The sequence below is a fragment of the Podarcis gaigeae genome (genome assembly GCF_964106915.1).
Source record: "Podarcis gaigeae genome assembly, chromosome: 3".
In the NCBI taxonomy this organism is placed as follows: Eukaryota; Metazoa; Chordata; class Lepidosauria; order Squamata; family Lacertidae; genus Podarcis; species Podarcis gaigeae.
In genome coordinates this window covers 38,043,550-38,064,844 of record NC_139680.1, presented here as the reverse complement: position 1 = coordinate 38,064,844, position 21,295 = coordinate 38,043,550, and the positions used below count along the sequence as shown (strand labels likewise).

The 21,295-nt window shown below is 40.3% G+C and overlaps 2 protein-coding genes across 10 annotated transcripts in view; one reads left to right on the top strand and one right to left on the bottom strand.

Annotated features, from left to right (window-relative positions):
* Nucleotides 1-11,435, top strand: part of LOC310840644 (uncharacterized protein) — a 40,139-nt gene extending 28,704 nt beyond the window's left edge. For 4 of the 5 annotated variants that reach the window (XR_014561948.1, XR_014561949.1, XR_014561950.1 and 1 more), the window contains one exon: nt 9,274-11,435. Coding sequence is in view for 1 of the 5 variants with exons in the window: in XM_083730902.1 (XP_083587028.1) it covers nt 9,274-9,298 (25 nt within the window). In the remaining 4 variants the exon portion in view is untranslated. Of the gene's footprint in view, nt 1-4,670; nt 4,794-9,273 lie in introns of all 5 variants that reach the window. The other variant, XR_014561951.1, reaches the window with a different exon arrangement.
* Nucleotides 1-21,295, bottom strand: part of KCNQ5 (potassium voltage-gated channel subfamily Q member 5) — a 247,138-nt gene that overhangs the window by 16,105 nt on the left and 209,738 nt on the right. For all 5 annotated transcript variants that reach the window (XM_083730161.1, XM_083730165.1, XM_083730164.1 and 2 more), the window contains 6 exons: nt 20,972-21,147; nt 18,861-18,986; nt 12,494-12,604; nt 9,851-9,946; nt 6,161-6,255; nt 3,660-3,686 (listed from right to left, as the gene is read on the bottom strand). In XM_083730161.1, the coding sequence (XP_083586287.1) occupies nt 3,660-3,686; nt 6,161-6,255; nt 9,851-9,946; nt 12,494-12,604; nt 18,861-18,986; nt 20,972-21,147 (631 nt within the window). The remainder of the gene's footprint in view (nt 1-3,659; nt 3,687-6,160; nt 6,256-9,850; nt 9,947-12,493; nt 12,605-18,860; nt 18,987-20,971; nt 21,148-21,295) is intronic.

The window sequence follows — 21,295 nt, the reverse complement described above, 5'->3', positions numbered from 1 at the left end:
TGTCTATGAGCAAACATGGCCCTTCGGTTAAAAATGGTACCTTATCCTTGGGCCTAGATATTCCTGTACAGTGGCTGAGAACAGCATCTTAAGACATGGCTACTCAAGTGACACTGGCACCATTAAGTACCACAGAGCAAGTCACTTATGCTTACCATAAGAATATCCCCACTAAATGAGCTGCTTCTACACTCTAAATCAGGAATATTTAGCAGCTGCTCAACCCATATAATAATTGCTAAACAGAGCAGCTGCCATGAAGAAAATTTGAAATGGGAATTTAACTTTCAATAGCTGAAAATGCACCACAGTATGTTGCAATTGCCAGATGCAGCTTGTCACGCTGGCCACGTGACCCGGAAGTGTCTTCGGCCTATAGAGTGAGATGAGCGCACAACCCTAGAGTCTGGCAAGACTGGCCCGTACGGGCAGGGGTACCTTTACCTTTACTATGTTGCAATTATACTATCAGTTAATGCAAAGTATCAGATTATAAGTGATGTAGGCTGATACATGTAGGCCACACTTTAAGAGCTACTAGGAACTATGGGCTACTGATTCATCACAAGAAGGCATAGCTAGCCCCCACCCTCTGTGGATCACTGGCTTGGGAGCTTAAGTCCCATTATGCTTACTTTGTGGCTTTGGGTGAGCAACAATTCCTGAGCCTTTAACATGGGTATGTTGTCAGTTAAATGAGAAATTGTATATTGTATATTGAAATATGCAATACAGAAAATAAATAATACTCAGCCTAGGATGCCAATTGAAGAGTGTGTTGTTTTTAAAATGCTGAAGTCATATTTACAGTAGATATATGGTTGTTACATTGGTCTTAAAGCAGACGTGGGCCACCTCTGTGTCTCTTGGCCTAATTTCATGCAGGTGGCAAGAAGGGAGGAAATGGGGGTAAAATGGGTGACAGGAAAGGAAAGGGTGGGAGCCTCACTTAACCAACTCTGGCCTTACCCATGGCTTGTGGTATGCAGTTCCTTACCCCTGAGGGACTGCAGTCTTCAACAGCAAAAAGGTTATCTACCCCTGTACCTAAAGTATGATAGCTAATACAAACTAAGAACAGTGATGCCTTTTATTAAACCTTATTTTCTTATGAATGTCTCTTATCTCTATTTCTTATTTTTCAAGTGTATATGTTTATATGAATGTGATGAAGAAAATTAAGTTTGCTATGACTAGCCCCAGATCAACAAATCATATAAAGATCAGGCTTCCTCAACCCCAGCCTTCCAGGTGCTTTCAGACTACAATTCCCATCATCCCTGACCACTGGTCCTGCTAGCTAGGGATCATGGGAGTTGTAGGCCAAAAAAAGTCTGGAGGGACGAGGTTGAGGAAGCCTGGCAAAGATGCTTCAAGATCTTGAAATATCTTAAATATTAACTCCATGAAAGTTAGTGGGAGGTTTGTGAGTAAATTTCACAGGCCTTTTGGAATATCTTAAAACACTGTTTTAGTTTTTAATAGTTATGGTAGTAACTTGAGTGTAGCAACAGTGCTGACCAAGTTTTGTTTATATATCAGTTTTACTTACTTCTAGGCAATGGATTAAATGTGCATTAGCAGTCAGGCTAATTATATACATAGAATCATGGAATTGTACATTTGGAAGTGACCCCAAGGATCAACTAAATCCATCTGCTTGCAATGCAGGAATCTCAACAAGTGTTCCCTCATCCAACTTGAAACCATACTGAACCCTGCTAAACTTTGCAAATGTGCTAGCGGTTTTATTGCTGCACCACTAGGAGGAGAACAATATGTGAAAGAGAACAATATGAAATTGGTTCTGGCAGCTGTTAGGAGAAGTGGCTCTCACCCAATCTTGAAATTTCTGACTGGGATTCAGAGTATAACAGGATTCCTGTTGCTGGTGATGGAACAACCAACTCCTACGCAAAAGGAGAACATTTGCTTTCTCTAATCAGCAGTGGGAAAGCTCTGACTGCATATGCAGTTTCCCTTTGATGGTCCATAGCCTCCTTTTTAAGTAATGCATTTCGCATTTGGAGTAATGTATCCAAGGCAACTTTGATCTTGTATTTGCAGTATACCTTACCAGTACATTAAGAGCCGTAGATGACTAAAATTGCTTTAAGAAATAGAGGAGGGGTGGAGACCCTATGGCCCTCAAGATGTTGTTGTGACTACAATTCCCATTATCCCAATCATTGGCCATGTTGAAAAAAGAGGAAAAGTGCAAGCCCAAAAGTAAAACAAAGAGGTTCTAACTTGTCTCTTATGTCTTGGAATAGAGATCTTGGGATCTCAAGGTGGATGAGGTCCATGTGAGGAGGGCCATTCACCTTGCATATGTATTTCTGACATACAAACATTACTAGACCAGTGTGGAATTGAATCACAGTGAAAGAGATTCCATTGTGCTTTATGAATTGCCTTAGATGCTTTTAAAAAATCATATAAATTTATGTATAAAAATAGGTACATCTCTGCCTATTAAGCACGATAGTTAAATGGAACCATGTTCAGAGGCAACATACTTTTGATTACCACATGTAAGGAGCAAAAGGAATACCTTCATGCTGTGATTGTGATCTTCCAGAGATACTTGTCCAGTCATTGTTGAAAATAGGATACTGGACTAGATGGACCTTGGGCTTCGATTTTTATTATGTGGACCTTACTTACATCAGAAATCCTGCCAGTGCATAAATGCCTGGCAGTGTTTATCCTGCTTCATATAATGGGATCCTTCAAAATTCCCTTTTCATCCTCAAAACCAGATGACTATTTTCTTATAATATAGACTAGTGGCATGTTCACCTGCAGGGAAATTTGAAATGACAGCAGCCTACCCAGCATGGTCCTACTCTCTCTAGGCAGTCAGATTGTGTGGTTGTTAGGATTGTCAAATGATGTTTGCTTCTGTGAGTTTAGACAGCAATAGGAGTGAATATGCAGAAGGTATGGATCTGGGGGTTATGACAATGACATAATTCAAAGTGTGTGAAAATATTCATCCACCATTCAGGTTTTAGTCATTTACGTAGTATTTTCAATCGATCACAACTACACTATTTAGTTAAAAGTTATGTCAGTTGGTGATTTAAATTAAGTAACTAAATTAAATTAAGTAACTAAATTTATATACAGAAGTGTCAATTTAAAAAGTTGTACTGGGGAAAACCATCATATACAAGACATCACCCTCCTTCTTCAGACTGTTTGCTTGTTTGTTTAGGTATTTCAGTTATTTATAAACCACTTAATTACTGAAGTTTCTAAGAGGTGTTTTCATTTGTCACAAGGGATGATTCATCTAGCCCTAATTCATTATCCTGGATAGTAAGAGACAAATGTCTTTCAAGTCTTGATCAATCATTCTGTTATCCATTGAAGTATAGTGCTAGGTTCATACTCCTGCAGAATCCATTATTAAATATGCAAATGTTGCTAGGCATCTGTGGATAATACTGAGCAGTATTCCGTTCTCACAATATTATTTTGTCTAGAAAAATTAGAATTCTGTACTTAAATCCTTCCCATTACTGGATCTGAGCATGAGCTTTTTTAGTCAATACTGTGCCAATATATTTGGACCCCGCATTCACAGAGATCTGCACCCATTCTCAAACAACGTTTTTTATTTTTAAAACTATATGCATAGAAACACCACAAACCTGCTAGATGCTTCCCCTTGTTCTTTCCTTCAGGTGTCAATAACGGAAGAGAGAAAGTTTGGGGAAGAAAGAAATTTGTTATGCTGGCAGTACTGATTATGATGTGGTTACAAACATTATTAGATAAACGCTATATCACAGATGGCTGTGTTAATCAAATTAATATATTTAATAATAACATTTTATAAAGCAAACACAAAACATTCAAGCAGGGACTAATATAACTACCGTGACAACAGAAAAAATATTTGAACGGCACCTCAAGGCATACTAAATGCACTTAGTACATACCATTATTGAATGAGTTGGCAAAGCACTTATTTACCCAAAATGCAGGTGCTGATATACAGATAACAGAAAACTGTAGGCTTATTATTAGATGCAGATATCTGTTTTAATGGAGCACATTTGACTTAATAATTGGGACCTGAGATTTCACACAGAGGACTGATGTCAGATAATATTTTTCCTTGGCCAGAAGTGTACTGTAATATATTTAGTCAGACTATGACTTAACTGTTTACATAACTTAGATAACTCTTAAGTCTAAACAGTGATTGTCTAAAACACAATTAAAACCAACATTTCTGGCAACTGAGAACAAAATATTTTTATTTTGAAGCTTTTAGGAGTTCCAGTGAAGCAATCATGAGCTTTGTGCCTGCCAATTAGATGAAATTTACAAATCAGCTTTCTGTGCCCATCCAAGTGGGGAAAATGGAAGAGAAGACAAACTAGACGGAAACATAATCTCTCTCTGCCACCCTTTGTCTTTTTAAACAGTTGTATGTCTTCCCCATATTTTATTGTTGTTAGGCAAAATAGCAGTAACAATTATAGTTTAGCCACAACAAATGGGTCTTGAGAACTCCACATAACTTTCAGTTCCCTTCTGTAAGAAAGGTAGTACACACCAAAGTCTCAGCTCTAGAGGAGAGAGTAAGGAATTTAGGAGTGTATAGAATTCTTGTTCAGAATCTATTTGTTTTCCATCTTCACTTATTCTTACAGCTCAAAATGGTTTGGTGACAGTTTTTAAAGCAAAAGAAATAACAAGAATTGCTGTGCCATATGAAAACATGCTAAAATCCATTCCAAACTTCTAGAACTTTCTTCTGGAAAACACTTTCTAATGTAGATAATATATGATTTTGTTGTCATAATTCCTAGAAGGATGCCCAATTGATATTGTTGTGTGTGTGTTTGTAATTAAAAAGCAGTATAGTCATACCTCATGTTACGTTTGCTTCAGGTTGCGTACTGCAGCGACCCGGAAGTACAGGAACGGGTTACTTCTGGGTTTTGCCGCTCGCACAGATGCGCAAAATGATGTCATGTGCATGCGCAGAAGTGGCAAATCGCGACCCGCGCAGACACGGGCTGCGTTCTTTTCAGGTTGCAAACAGGCCTCCGGAACAGATCCCGTTCGCAACCAGAGGTACCACTGTATTTTGATTATTCTTTAATATGGAATTTCTGCAATAGGCATGTTTCTCTCAACCAAATTCTGCCCTCAAATGAATAGGGACTATTTCTTTGTTAACTATGATTATCTAACAAGGAACATATATGACGAAATGATATTGTTATCTGTATTTCCATTACACATAGAAGTAGAAAGCTACGCATTTCTCTCCCACTGAAAATAGATGTTTCCCAGGATTCATATCAGTATGACCCATCTAATGGGAATGAAGAACAGCCGTATCAGTTTTATTACTAACACCCTCCTACACAGGTTTCTCACAGGAAGAGGAAACATGTGGAATGTAATTGACAGTAAGGATAACATGGTGACATTTAAGCTTCTGTTTATTACAAAGAAAAAGAAAAACACAGCAGCTTTATGCAAAAAGCACAGTACTGCAAACTGAAAGAAGCAGCAAATTGTTTGTGGTGAATTAACCAGTTGGTTGGGTTTCATTCAGTCTTTTCCTAATCTGAATAGTAACAAGACAAAACCTCTGCTGGTATAAATTAGTGTGGCCCTTTGACCTATATGCTGTTTTTACGCCTGCTTTTTCTTCTAACTCTAAGCACAATTAGATTGAGAGAAACCAATGGAAGTCAGCAGGTCTAAGCTGCTAGAAATCGACAATAAATAATGCATGGGTAGCCAGTGTGGTGCCCTAGAGATTGGAATAATATATTACCAACCATGTGAAGTAGGATGAATTGGCATTAACTGAGTCCAATACAGGTAATATTTTGCCTAGATGCTATTAGAAGATTAACTTCCAGCAGGGTTTTGAGGACCTGGTGGCGGAAAAAATATTCTATTGCTTTGTTGTAATAATGGCTCAGAAACAAAAGAAAATGGGAATCTGATTTGTCATTATGTTTGGAGGATGTGTAATTGTCCCAGTTTGCTACCTAAGTTCTCTAATGAATGGTATTAAAGGGGGGGGGGGAGAGAAAAAAACAAGACAAAATCACACACTGATTTTTATAAGCTCAAAACAGACATCAAGTACAGCACCAACTGCCAAATGTTTACCTACTTTGTTGGGCTGCAGGTATGCAAGGCCTTCAAATGAGGCTTCCAGGTAGCAATGGAAACGGATTTCTCATCAGCTGCATAACTACGCCATACACACTACATGCAGGATATATGATGAAGAAAGGGAAATAAAGGCAAGGGGGAGCAGGGGATGAAACAAAAAAGAAAAGAAAAGCATATTAGTATACCAATACCAGTCATGGCTTTTTTGTGTCATTTGTAGCACTGATACATGCCTAAGGGGTGGAAGAATACTTTCATAATATCGCCAAGTGGCTGTCAGGTTTGTTCGTCTGCAATCAGTAGCATAAAACCGCCAAGCAGCCTTGTGAAAAGGAAACAACAGAAAGCACAAAGGAGCCAACAATATATGAAATGAAAGCATTGTTATTGCTATGGAAAATCTGCATTTTGTTCAAGCTGGAACCAATACCTGTTACTTTGGCTTAAATAATTAGTTCCGTATGGTTATGCTTGCAGAGTGCAGTGAAGATTTGGTTAGGTATTAAAATTCACAAGAAAACTGTACACAAGAAAGTCACAATTTCAATGGAAGGGCTCCCTTCATTTGTGGAGAAACTGGAATCCAGCAAAGGTTTCCTGCTGAAGGAAGGGAATGGGTGGGGGCAGTTTTGACTTGATTTCCCTCCATTCCCTTGCAGCCCCCAACCCACCTCCCATGATGTTACAGAAGGTCTCCCAATCCTACAGTAGCTTGGGTTGCTCAATAAAATAAAAGGACTTATCAACCACAACTTTAAGAAACTATTTTGCTGCACTATGTGTGTGTGTGCATTTGACATTTATCTCAAATTATTTTAACAGTGCATTATAGTCAATATCAAGTTGTATTCTTGTAAACATGGAAGTATTTAGCAACAACTGTTAGTTGTTTATCCTGGTAATCAGCATTTGAAAATATTACAATCAATAAGATTAATATCAAATACAATTATATTGGAGAACACAGCTTTTAATGTGATGAGTGATGATAAACTTTATATGGTATTTTGCATACATTATTCTCAATAGTACTGAGGCCATGTTGTAAATTCATGGCTGAGGTAAGATTTTGAACTAGGAAGCTTCCTGCTCACACTTTCAACCATGACACTATGTCTGTACACTACTAAGCATATCATAAAGCTAATAATAAATCGTATGAACAGGCTATATTTCTAGGATAGTGGCTTCTAGTCCCAATTTTTCAAATTTCACATTCTTACTACTTTTCATTTTAGTACAAATCAAGAGATTTAGATCCTGTGCAAAAAATAACATCCTTCATCATTGGATGCCTTATGCAATTCTAAGACAAAGTTGAGCCCCAGTCAATATGGCCAGGTCTTCCAGTACCATGAGGCAGAATGAGGCTATGTCTGGCAGTCCCTCTTCACCCCTCTGCTGCTCCTATCCTTAGGACCTGGTGCATTAGCAGAACAATCCTTGCTTTTTGGTTGGCCTGGCTCTTTCATTTAGTTGCCCTCTCCCAATGTACGAGCTGGCAGCCCAGGCTACGCACTCCAGCAGGCATCACATATATGCCATGTGTTGCTCTGCTCATGGGATGCAAGACAGTGCTACTGCATTGCAGCATTTGTTTGACTGGGTAGCACCAAGGCCCCAGGCAAGAGTAGTGAGTGATATGGTGGTGAAGTGTTGAAGGGCAGAACTCTATATGCCCTGGTCCCCCTACTTTGCCTGTTCCCCTCAGGTGTGTTAGACGCTGTCCCATTGACAGTGTTGGTTTAAGATTCAGCTGCCAGTCTGGTAAGTTTCTCTATGTGGGATGGGGGTGGTGGTGTCTTCTTATCTTTAGGCCGTGTCTGATACCATTAAAAGCCCTTTGTGGTATTTCTGCACTGGTCCTTGGGGAGTAGAGACTTCAGGCAGAGGAGGCTGTCTGCAACTACTCTGTCTTGAGTTCATCAGGTGTGAATCCTGGGCTAAATTGACACTACTAGTTAACCCTGGCATAAAGTGAGATGGCGGCTCACCGTCACTGCTTGGGCTGCTATTCTCAAGTGGGGGGATGAATCTGCAGTTTGTAAAGTCCATATTCATGCAGGCTCTTAATTGACAGTTGCTGGCTCATAACAGTATATAGCTGCAATTCAGCAAATATAGAAAGTGAATTCCTATCTCTTCCCTTCTTCCAATATGAAAACACACACATATTTTAAAATTAACCCTGTTGAAGTTTTGACAGCAATATGCATCCCTCCCATGTTGTTACAAACCATGTATAAAGGAGGCTCCCATGCTTGCACAGCCTGGAACTTGTCCAGTGGTCATGTCGGCATGACAGTTTTGATAGGTTCCCTTTCCTCCCAGCTATCATTCTGTTTTGGGAGTGGGAATGCTCTGTGATTGCTCAGACCTCAACTTCCAAGGCAAGCATAAATGACAGGCTGAGGAAATGACTGACTGATCCCCAAAGAGACATTTGGCAGTTGTACTCTGTGGGCATGATCCAGCATAATTCAGGAATCAGTTCTGCCAAAGTCTTTCAGAGGAGATTAAATTTGGTTTTCAAAGGAATAATGTGTGTGCATGCACACACACACACACAAATAATAATGGAGAATTGATTCTGGACTCTTAGATAAATAAATAATAGCTCAGGCAGCATACTAAACAATCACTTTGGATATAAACCTCGATTTAACTGGGTGTGAAAAAAGCCAAGCAACACAATGTGCAGTATTCAAAACAGCAACGAAGTGAAATCTATTGCACTAAAAGGAAATGTAATTAAATGAAGCAGCTGTTTAAAACATCAAATATGCTAACATTTCGATTTACTTTGTTTGATTCCTTCTACACATCAATGCCACCACTGGGAAGGTGCCCATAATTTTAGGCCAACAGCTATTGTGATCAATCATTCAAACTGTTGTAGTGAATTGTTTGGACAGAGGTCTCTTCCTTCAAACTGAATGTATTTACCCCCTGGCACAGTGTCAGAGACCCACTACTAATAATTAATTGAATGTGGGCGATGGTGCTGTGCCATAATTTAATCTGACATTTATTTATCAGTTCTGGGTTTTTATAGAAAACTATATTGTAAACTGTGTCATGCAAAATATCACACAATTTGTATCTTTCTAGGTCTTCCAGAGTGATTACTTCTTGAAAACACTACATACAGTGTGTTATCCAAGCACTGAACATGAGACATGTCAAGCACAAACAGCATCTATTGACATCAACAGGAATTATTGTTATGAATTCAGCAGTAAGTGGTGGATTGTAGCCAAGAATTTAGTTTAACAGAGAACATACTAGTTGTGTGCATGTAGCCCTCTTTAAAAAAAATATGAAATAGTGCCAATCAGCCATTTAGTAGGAAGGCAGGAACATGAGGGACAGAATCTAGCCCCTACCCCTGAGCAGCAGATTGGCTTGATTTCAGGTTTTAAAAAGAAATACATGTGAAGCATCCCAGCAACTTGATGAATCAGTTTTTGTGCATGATTTCCCATCCAGTTTGGATTGTGTGTGCAGAGGTCCAGTTCCATATGAGCATGGTCCCTAGCTAGATGGGAGGAAGATATTTACTGCAACATGCTGCACCATGGCAAATAATCTGGATAATGTTTGCATTTCTTTTACAACTTTGCATGATACGGATTGTAATATCCCTGAACAAAAACTTTTCAAAAAATCTGATTCATTTGGCACTTACTTGAATTAAACTGGCAGCGGGATTCCTTCTTTTTTCAAAATGTTTCTGACGATGCTGTTCCTGTACTTTTAATGCAAATCCTGACCCAAGAATGCCCTGGAGTGCAGTACAGTATGACAAATATTCATGGTCAGGATAGTTGTTTTGGTAAGGGGTTAAGAGCATACAATCTTTAAAATCATCTAGAAGTGTTACACATACAAGTAGCACCTGCCATAGTAAGCATGGCTCCTCCACTCTTTTGATACTTGAAATAACACATTGGACACAATCTGGAGCAAATCAAGTGTGTTTAGTGGCCAGACAATACAGGGTTGTGCCCATTCTGTACAATATAGGGAGCAGAGCAATTTAAAGCACAGTAGTGGTTGGTGGAAGGAAAGCTGTTGAAGCTTTCCCTTGCTCATACATTTCCCCTGAACAACGTTTCTTCAGGTTTTTCTATCTCAAAAGGGACTTCAGTCAAAAGTCTTGGTGCCCAGCCAGGAGCAAAATGAGGACAGGCAGTTTTTTGGGGAAAGTGCAGGCAGAAGAGGTTTTACTAACCCTCTCCTGTCCGCAGCCTGTGTTTTGAATTGTCCCAGTCCAGTTTTAAAGCAATTTAGAAAGAATCTACCATCACCATGTTTACCATTTACACCTCACTGTTCAGTTTGGCTCTATGCCCAGAAGTGCATGCTATGTTGCCAACTTGTGTTTTCACAAGTTTTCCATTGTAAAGAAGGGATGATTTGCCAGGAAAAAATGACAGGTGAGAGGAGAGTGATTAACCTTTTTTTGCCTACTCCTTTTCTCCTACATCCCCCGCCCCAATATGTACACCCCCCACCCCCATACGTATTCCAGCCATTTTCCAACATGTGTATCGAACAATGTAGAAAGGGTAATGGCAAATGGAAATTGCAAGGTGCAAATGACAGGGGGAAGGGTTAAGCACGCTCCTCTCATCTGTGAGCTTTTACCTGTAAATCACTCAGCTCCAGTGCCCCTTTGTAGAAAACCAGGGGTTAGTTTAAAAATGTGAAATAGCTGAGTAAACATGTAGTCTACCCCCCCCCTCCCGCACTTAATAGCAGCTTGAGTGGGCAATCTGTACTGGGGTCGTAGTGCAGGAGGAAGGGAGGAGAAAACCTGCCCCATGCTGCAGCCCCAATACAAATGCATGGAATGCTATGTTTTTACAAATGAAAACCATATTGGGAGCTTCAACACAACGTATGATTTAGCCCTAAATATCAGTGAAATTACTGAAAGAACTCAACTGGGATTCCTTTAAACTGGACTTAAGTGTGAAGACAGGAAACCTGCAAATTCAGCAGCACTTTTGTTTACTTCCACCAAACATATGTCTTAAAGAAGCATCACAATTATGCCATATAATGTAGTAGTATTTTTCTCACATTCCATTTGAAAGGTTGAGACTGAAAAATAGTGACTTGCCTAAAGTTAACCTAAGTGAGCATAGGGTGATTTAATAGTTAAACCAGGGACCTCTAGGTCATAGCACATTTTTTTAACCACTGTGCTATATCACCTTATTCAGTACATATCACCCTATACTTCTGAATAAAAGACTAGTATTGTGGCCCCAGGGGTGTTCGGATTATTTATTTATAGAAGCAAACTTTTTAGAAGTACTGTATACAATGATCATTTAAAGGAAAAATGGAAAATATTCCAATACATGTTACTAAAACTCACAGCTAGGTGTCAGTGTCAGCAGGCAGGCAAGCTTATCTAGGTTCACAAGAATTTCAGCACAGATTATACAGTTTCCTTCCTTCAAGACCAGTAGTTAGCAGCTGGATCAGAAATAACATTTCTGACTTATAAACTCTAAGGTAAATGCTTCACTTTAATTATTAATATAGCACAGCATGCCTGCAAGGCATGGAAACAATTTGGTTAATTATATCACCATTATTATTTTTTTGCATCTCAGCTGAAATAGGTTGAGAATATTCATAATTATACTAAGAACCTCAAGAGGATAGAACATTGTGTTCCCTAACCTCCTGCAAGATGAGTAAAATTTCTTCTGGATGCTTTTTGACAATCCAAAAAACATTACAAGGATAATATCATTACATTTGCCAAAAAAAAAAAAAAAAAAGCCCTGACTGGATCTGCATGAAAATCACAGTGATATATTAATTACTAGATCTTCACTGCAGATCACATAACCACACAATGACGTGTGTTTTTGGACGAGGCAGATATATTTTCCACTGGGGATATCTGTATTGATGGCAGGAAGCAGTTTCTTTAGCCACTTCAGATCCTGCCCACATCAACCATGTGGATAGATGGGGAATTAGGGTGGACTAAATCTTGTCATTTATGGATAGTGGGGGCTGAATGTCCCATTCCCAATAAGCCTTACTAACATGCCTCACATAAAAAGCTGCCTACTGCTTATGGAACGATATATGGGTACAATATTACCAAAATAAATTCTGGGACTTATCAGATAGATTTTACAGTTATCACAGGACAATAAATGAGCTTTTAAAGCAGCTTCAATTTTCCGCATTGTAGATTGCAGAAGTTGCAGTGCCATACAAATAACTGTCCCAGTGTTGTTTCCCATGTATGCCAGCTTAAAGAGTTTGAAGTTTTGCAAACAGTTGTAAAGATACTCACAGCAGGCAATGCAAAGAAAGAAATGCCAAGCAGTGCAAACCCTGCAGAAAGTAGCCTTCCTAGCCAGGTGAGGGGGGTTTTATCTCCATAGCCAATTGTTGTCAATGTGATCTGAAAAGAAACAAATATAATTCACTGTGAGAAAAAAAGTGGATGGCACAGATGTCGATAATTTTAACATTAACTGGGCAATATTCACAATGGCAAAATGGTAAAAGAGTAACCAAAATATGAAATTTTCCTGGTCCATACGTAGTGATTTGAATGGGGCTTGCTCACAAAAAACCACCTCATTCCTCAAATTAGTAGTTAAGTATGGACCTCTGGAACAAATTGGTGTCCCCTGGGACTGGTAGGATTGGGAAGGCAGGGAGACTAATAGCAAGGGAGGCCAGAGCCAACCAATTCCCATTTTGTCTTCCTCCTCATCCCTGTTGAGTTCTACAAAGGCAACACTGAACCTAAGGAGGAAGCTGACAGGCAGTACCATCCCACGGACTGCTTGTAAATAAGAAGGCAGGCAGGCTGGCTAAGGGTAGAATGAGACTGCTGGAGCTGCCTCCATTGCTTTAATCATAGACCAGCTTCAAATGCTTCAAGTTGTTTTTGATATTTCCCCTTTTCTCAGAAACTGGATGTAAGCCTGCCCAGTGGCCTGGGGGTATTGTTGGGGTGAATGAGTGGGCATAGAAAGGGTTAACTCCCCTCCTGGTGGCTGATTTTTGCTTGCAAATGCCTCCCACACTTCAGCAACTAGATCTAAGAATCCACACTTGCACATGCAGCATGCCAATTTGTTAAATAGCAGAATCGGACTCCCTTGAAGCAACTGCATATGAACCCTGAGATAACAGAGATTTAGTTTAGAATTAATCCGGATGTCTAAACAAGTAGATTAGTTGAAATATATTCTCAAATGAGAGACACCAGAGAAGTTAAAAAGACCAGGAAAACCCTCAATTATGTTTTAAGAAAATACCATAAAAATTGTATACAAGACCATTCAATGAAGTTCATTTGGAAGGTATTTTAACCGTTAAACCATGCTCATCACTGTAGCTTTTAAGAATGACAACAAATTCAGAAATACATGATACTGGAGACCCTATTTTAGAGGCAGTCTAGCATAATATTTTTTTAAGAATCTTCTTTCAGAGGAGAAACAATGACTTGACTTTTTCATTGCGGGGAACTTACGTCACCAACCCTTTTATTTGCAGAACCCCTTGGGGAGGGAACTCCTCTCTTAAGCTGCAATTTGTTTTTACTCTTTAAATAACAGTAGAGCTTTCCCTGTTGTCAATACTGCTGTGTGAAACTCAACTGTATAACTATCATGGGCACATATTGTGCAGATCCTGTGTGAAAGATACTCAGAGTCAAGTGTGGATTTCAATGCTCTTTATTCAGCTCATAGTAGTGAGGAGTGGGAGTTCCCCTGAAATGTCTGCTTTATATACATTATTTACACAATGGGCCCCACGTGATTGGCTAATTCCGGGATTCACCTGTAGGCCAATCTGGTTGCGGATCCACTTCCACCTGGAGTTGGATTGGGTGGCTCCTGCGGACCAACCAGACTGCTGCATTCTGAATCCTATTCTAGGGCCAATCAGATTGCTGCATTTTGGATCCTATTCAACTCAGTACATAACCCTGCGCCACCATCACTGATGACAAGACAGAACGGTATCTTACACACCCCTTCCTCTATGCCTCTGATATGGATACAGTGCCCTGATTTCATTTACCATTAACTACATCTGCACAGAGCTTCAATGGCCACACCTAGGCAACCAGATTGCATGCTGTTCCACATGCAAATTTGCAAAACAATGCTGCTTTGTTTGTTTGGTAAAAAAGGTCTAAGCCAGAGGTTGGATTCTATCTTGTTTCATCAGTGCAAGGACTTATGCTTGTGCAATAGAACTTTCCCCCTCCTCTGTAATTGTGCATCCAGTGCCCCTCCCCAATTTCACAGGATAAAATCTGGTCTGGAGGGTTATGGGAACCCCCTGAACAGTCTTAGGGGGTGCAAAGGGCAGGAAGAGGGGACTTCTATTTTGAAAGCACAAATCCTTGCACTTGCAGAACAACTTAGTTAGATATCATCCATAGCTGTGTCCCTGAGGAAGGGCTGTCATTTTACTGTTTTGTAAACTATAATTACTATTAATAAAGTTTTATCTTTCAGTCCCATCTGAGACCTCTTATTTTGCTTCTGCATGCAGAATCCTTCATTGACTGCTGCTTTGCATAGGTAAAAAGGGGTCAATCCATAGCTTTGAATTAACCCTCTCCCCCCCCAAAAAATTACAACCAAGTCCCATGAATTTATCTCTTGATTGGCTTAATAAAAATAAATTATATTTCCAAAATAAATGCAGTGATAGCAAAGACCTGAAATGTTAACAGAGGACTAACAAATATCTTTCCATTCCTTGATGGCCTTGCCAGTTCCACAAAGTTCTTTCCTCAGCAAATCAGCATCAACCTGTTTTATCAGGAATGGACCTGAATAATCTGGCCTTCATCCAGGTTGCTATCACTGCCAGACACTGGAGAATAGAGAGATGTTTCCAAGCTACATTTGAAGAAAAGAAGAGGAGCTTATGAAAAGGATAGAGCCAGCTGTCATTTATCTTTAATGACACTGCTGGCTCACAGTCTCCGCAGCAGAGAGATATACCATGGGTCCTGTAGATCTTTATATAATTGCAAGCCCTTAGAAAGAAAGAACAGCAGCACTTCTCTCTCTCTCTCTCTGAACAGAATCCAGCCTGTTCTTTCACACGCTCAACAGGTTCTGAAGCCCCCTGACAAGTACATTACACCTTTTAAGTGTATCAGAGACTCCTTGCCGCCTTTGAGCCCTGCTGCAGGGTGGTTCTTGAGCAATAAAGAGATGTCACATCTTCACAAGTCTGCTTCTCAACAGCGGACTTGTTTTTGCCTCCACACTGCAATAGTGTGATTCAGAAGACATTCAGATTGTGAACTAATGTAGGTCCCAGCATCCTTAGGGCAGAGCCTTTGCTTATATTTTTCTGTGAAGCACAAAGTACGCCGATGGTGCAATATAAATAAAAAACAATAGTAACGATGAATATATATATATATTTCCCTCAACTTTGAAACAATCTAACTTGTTTTCCACAACAGCAATCTTAACTTTATATTTTAAACAGGTGTGTTTGTTGGCAGTGCATATAAACCTGGGACCGATGACAAATTGGGAGGGGGGAAATGGGCAAGAGTGATAAAACAATTGTATCCGTAGGAGCTATGGAGAAGGGTGCAGCAGGACAGAAGGCCTGGCCCCAGAGCCTCACCTACACTGAGCAGCAGCACCAACTTGCCCTGGCTAATTGGGAAGGAGTGAATTTGCAGGCCCATGTACAGCAGGCTGGAGGCTGCTGTAGGAAGAGACAAAACAGCAAAGAATGACATGACACTGACTTGAGATTGAAATGGCCATAGCATCACTGATAACAGGTGTAAGTAGGCTTTGGCATAGGCATTTGGTATGTATCCTGACCCAATCTGCTTGGCTGATGGCTGATATTTCATCAGGATTGATCCTGGGGTTCAGGATCCCACCATCATGCAGATCTATGGGGAGATCCCGCCAGGATGAAACCTGGGGTGCTCTATGGCCCATTGGCCTCCCAATCTGGGCATTCAGGCAGAACCCAACCCCTGGACCCTTTAACAGGCTACCCAGAATTTGATCCTGGAGCAGCGGAAGGGGCACCCATCCCTCACACTAGTTTAGGCTAAGGATCCATACCCAATGCGTTTTCCCTGTCAAAAGTTGTGCCAGTTGCTATGAGGAAGTCAAACCCTCAGACAGGCGCAATTTGTTTGCAGGCAAAGTTCTCCCTGGCCCCGAATACGGTGACGGATTAATTCCACAGCAAGGCTATATGCATGCACTGCTTGCGTACCTCCAGGCAGGGCCAATGAATGGGTGGGTGGGACATCTGGTTTTGACTGCACTGCCCATTTGCAGTGCATTCAGCTTTTAAACCTGGCAGCAGACCTGACAGAAACCTGGCTCTGACAGGTCCGCTGCCCGAGCGAGAGCCCTGATTGGCTGCAATCGCCACTGCCGGCTGAGAATGGTAGGTGGTCTTTATAAAAGTCAATTGAGCAAAGCTGGGCAGATGGTCTCACTTGCTTCAAAGAGGATGCCACTGGAGCTCTTGCTGTGAAAGCAGACACTTGTGCTGGAACTGCTGCAGCAACTGCAGGAGGGATCTGATCTGGCTGCCCATGTTTCACACCTTCATTTCTTTTCACGTTTCTTAATCAAATGCCTAAAGACTGAATGAATGATCTCTTATGCATAGCCTGTATTACTCCTGGTTGCTAATGTATAGGCATCCGTGAATGAAATGGTTATAAATAATGAATTATTATTATTATGGTTCCCAGGAAAACATTGCAGTATATGTCAGAGACAATTTGAGTAACATATGGCTAGAATCTAAGTAACTGTGATTAAGGCTGCATACATGCAACATTGCCAGGACACTTATGTTTGTGATTGTAAGCTGTTTTAAGCTGTTTTAAACATTTTGTTTTAGTTGCTGGAACCTGCCCAAGGACCTTAGGGTGAAGGGTGGGTAACAAATTAAAATACTACTGCTACTACTACATTTTATCCTAGAATCAGTGTAGATTGAGTTATTATTCCCGCCCCCCCCCCCCCTGTGTAGCCCACATTCTATACCTATTGCATATTCTTTGCCCATGAAAAGCACTTCTTGAAGAACTGGTTTCATTCTGGAAAAAAATTCAGTACAGATTGATTGCGTATAACCTCTCAGTGTATCTATTTGAAAACAGATGTATGCAGTCACAGCAAGGAGGTGTGAGTGGGGGGTGTATCCACACCTGCTCAATGATCTTGTAAGCTGGCATATATCAAGATCAGGACTTTCTTCTGCATTCACCTGGGGCATGCACAGGGAGGAGGCTAGGATAATCTAATCAAAGGGAGGATTTTCAAATGCACATAGTCACCCTACTCCTGTGGATGAGAGAAACTAGAATCAATCAAGACTGAAAGCAACTTTTTGAAGTGAAGTATGTATGATTCCAGGTTGATTTGTGTGTGGGTTAGTGTGTACACAGCCTTATGTTATTGAGAACTTTGTCATTTACCTTGCTGTGTGAACAAGAGCTCATGCTTATCTATCTTTCCTTATTTCATAAAATTTATATGCTGCTTGATTGTAAAAAAAAACCAACCAACCTGCAAAGCAGTAAACAAAATGTACCTTAATTTTGCATAAATGCTTTCGGCAGCTATGACAAAACAATTAAAGGGCTATGACCTGGAATAAGCAAAATACCTCTCTGTCTCTCTAGCCCTAAGTTTCTATTCTAGAGAATTTAAAATTCCTTTTGTTATGATCTTCAGTAACAGACACATCTTTGAAAAGGTCTGGAACTGGTATATCCAAATTAGGATAATATCAAAAGGCTCTTAATTCCCTAGGTATATTATTTAATGCAGCAAAATTTATTTCAGTACACTACGGTTAACTGTTAATTAAGCAAACAATCCAAAAATTAATCAAATGTGGTTAAGTGATGAGTGTCTTTTTATTATAATACAGCTACTCTAATTAGTGAAATCTGAAATCTTAATTAACCATACCAAAGGGACACTTATCATTTCTATCTACAGATCATTCTGTCATGTGGGACTAATATGCTTCAAAGCTTCAAATACCAACACAATTCAGCTGCTGCCAATATGACTTAAGGCCTTCTTCTCTGATTATGAACTGGTTTGCATATCACGCTAAGCCAAACCATGGCTTAGACTGCAGGCATAGGCAAACTCCAGCCCTCCAGATCTTTGGGACTACAATTCCCACCATCCCTAGCTAACAGGACCAGTGGTCAGGGATGATGTGAACTGTAGTCCCAAACATCTGGAGGGCCAGAGTTTGCCTATGCTTGGCTTAGAGAGAAATCATAGGCTCCAGGAAAAGAACTCCCTGCCCCTTTGCTCCTTCCTGGTCATTCTGCTTCTGTGCTGCACTGAGCTAAGTAAGTCATAGCTGGCCAAAGCATGCTATCTGAACCTGACTTACAAAGTAATACTGAGCGGTAATCAAGGTTTGTCCTGTGGTTTACAGCTCATGTTTGTATGGGGGAGTTAAATCACAAGCCCTGGACTGGATGATACACCAAGCCAAACCATGACTGCATAGCCGCAGAATGACTGGGTAAGAGCATAGTGGCCACAATCTCCTTTCAATGAACCTGCATGGGAGCACTTTCATGCTAGGTCATGGTTTTTAAATATTGCATAGTCTAAATCAAGTAGTTCAGTTGATTCTGTACTTACTGTGCCCCACCACAGAGCATCTGCATATGTAGAAAATTGAGCATTTGTATCTTTTTCAACCAGGTAGACGAGGAAAGATGAAAAAATCAATACTAAAAATCCTATGTACCAGGCGGTGATTAATTCCTATAGGATAAAAAAAGAGTATTAAAAACAAGTATTTTGACAAACTATCTGTACCAATACAATTTATTGAAATATTTGTACCTCCATATTCTGTAGTTACTTTATTAGTTACATACAAAAAAATTCTTTGTACGCAAATTTTCCTTATACATTACAATGTATAATACTGTTTCAGGGCCAAGATGCAATTTGCTCCTTGAGTTAAGCCGAAGAGGTTGAATGTGCTTGGCAGACCTCCATGCCATCACAAACTCTTAAAAAATTCTCCTAAGTTTCAAGAGGTTTGCTATGCAACTTGGTTTTGCTGTTCAAGAAACAAGGGACCAAAGCCCCTCTGGAGAAGCAGAATGAGTTGCATGGTTCTTTGGATTATGACTACGTAACAGTGATTAACAGAGCAGAGATACTGAAGTCTTAAAAGTAAAATGTTTCAGCTTCCTCTGCTCCAGTGTCAAAGGGGGCTGTAGCCAAGATGGCAACGTTCAGAGGTGTGGCATTTGCTGTAGGTAAGTGATTTGAAGTATTATCTTCTAGGATGAGGGCATGGGGTGTTGTTTATATATCCGTATGTTTTCTCTAATGTTTTTGGATCAGATGGTATCTCTAATTGCAACAGCGGACAAGTCAATGCTGCCATGTTTTTTTCAGTAGTTTTTAATTACCTGGAGATTCATGTGGAAGGTGATTCATAAATTAAGAAAATGATAATAATAAATGAGAAAAGCTTATGTCACAGGTTTGTTAGGTGCCATAAAACTCTGTGTAGTTTTTGCTGCAACATACTGACACCACTATTACTGTGGAAATTGATAAATCAGAGAGGCTGTGATAAGCTGAACTGTTCCTTTTTTCTCGCTGATTGGGAACACTTTGCATAGGTCAGCTATTCACACATACCAGGGTGGTGAATGTTTATTAATATCTCTCCAACCCTTATTGCTTATTTATATTTGACTTGTATCTTTGAGTGTTAGTTGTGCATCCATTTTGTTAGCCATACTGATGTATCACAGTTTTATATTTGCAATCACAATCAAAATGTTGCCAGGCCAAATTTGAAAGGTAGGCAGGCCTTCTCACCTGTCAGTTATCTGTTGTCAATATGAATACTGGGACCTCAAAGTGTAACATGGACTGTTAGAAAGCCCTTTTGCAAGCAGCCCCATGTTGCTCTTAAGCCTGTCAAAAACTGAAAGTCAAAGAGCACCCCAGGGTTAGGGTTTTCAGAGGTTTAGAGAGCAGTGCTGGGCTGTTTGAAAGACCTCTTGCAAGTATTCCTGTGCTGTTCTTTAAACCTCACCCCCCAGTATAGTTTAAAGAGCCATGGGTTGTTTAGTTAGCCAAAGGCCTGTGGGAAGAGGAATGCTTTTGCCTGGTGCCTAAAGATATGTAATGAAGGCACCAGGTGTGCATCCTTGGGGATAGCATTCCACAAGAGGGTGGCTACCACAGAAAAGGCTCGCTCTCATGTTGTTACCCTCTGGACCTCTTGTGGAGGAGGCACATGAAGAAGGGCCTCAGATTACGATTGCAGGGTCAGAACCAGCACTTTGTATTGGGCCCAGAAATTAGTTGGCAGCCAGTGCAGTCGGGCCAGGATTGGTGTAATATGCTCAGTCCTCCTTGCCCTGGTGAGCAACATGTTCCAGCATGGGAATGGAAGCTAGTTTGGCTGTGTGGGCCAATTCCTAGCAGGGCAACTTGGCGCAGCCATTGTAGAATGGAACCCCCACCCATCAGCCTCCATCAGTGGCACCAGTTCATTAGCAGGTGGTTTTTGAGAAATGGCCTCACAGGTTATATCTGACCCCATGGCGAGGTGAAGGGTACCTACCCGAGATATACACACAAATGTGAATGGTCGATGCAGAACAAAAACCACTGCTACCGGATTCTGTATTTCCTTTTTTTTTTTTTTAGCATGAAATACATGCATGAATGACTGACAAAATTCAGAGCAGTGAAGAATATGAACAGGCCCTTACCTTGCTATGTGCATAAACCACTGAACCTAACAATTTCCAGGTTCCTCCTCTTCGGTCCATGCGCACCATGCGAAGGATCTGTAGGAAACGAAGACTTCTCAGTGCTGATGTTGCAAAAATGTTACCCTGAGTTTTTGCAGAAACAACTGCTATTGAAGCGATGAGAACAATGATGTCTGAAAGAAATACATTACAAAATACATTAATTTACGCATATGGACCAGTAATAGCTTGATAGCATATTGTCATATGCTGGGTGAATTGGATGGCTTTGTATGTTAAGAATATTCTTTAACAGTCTTTATGCTGAAAGAAAGTGAATTA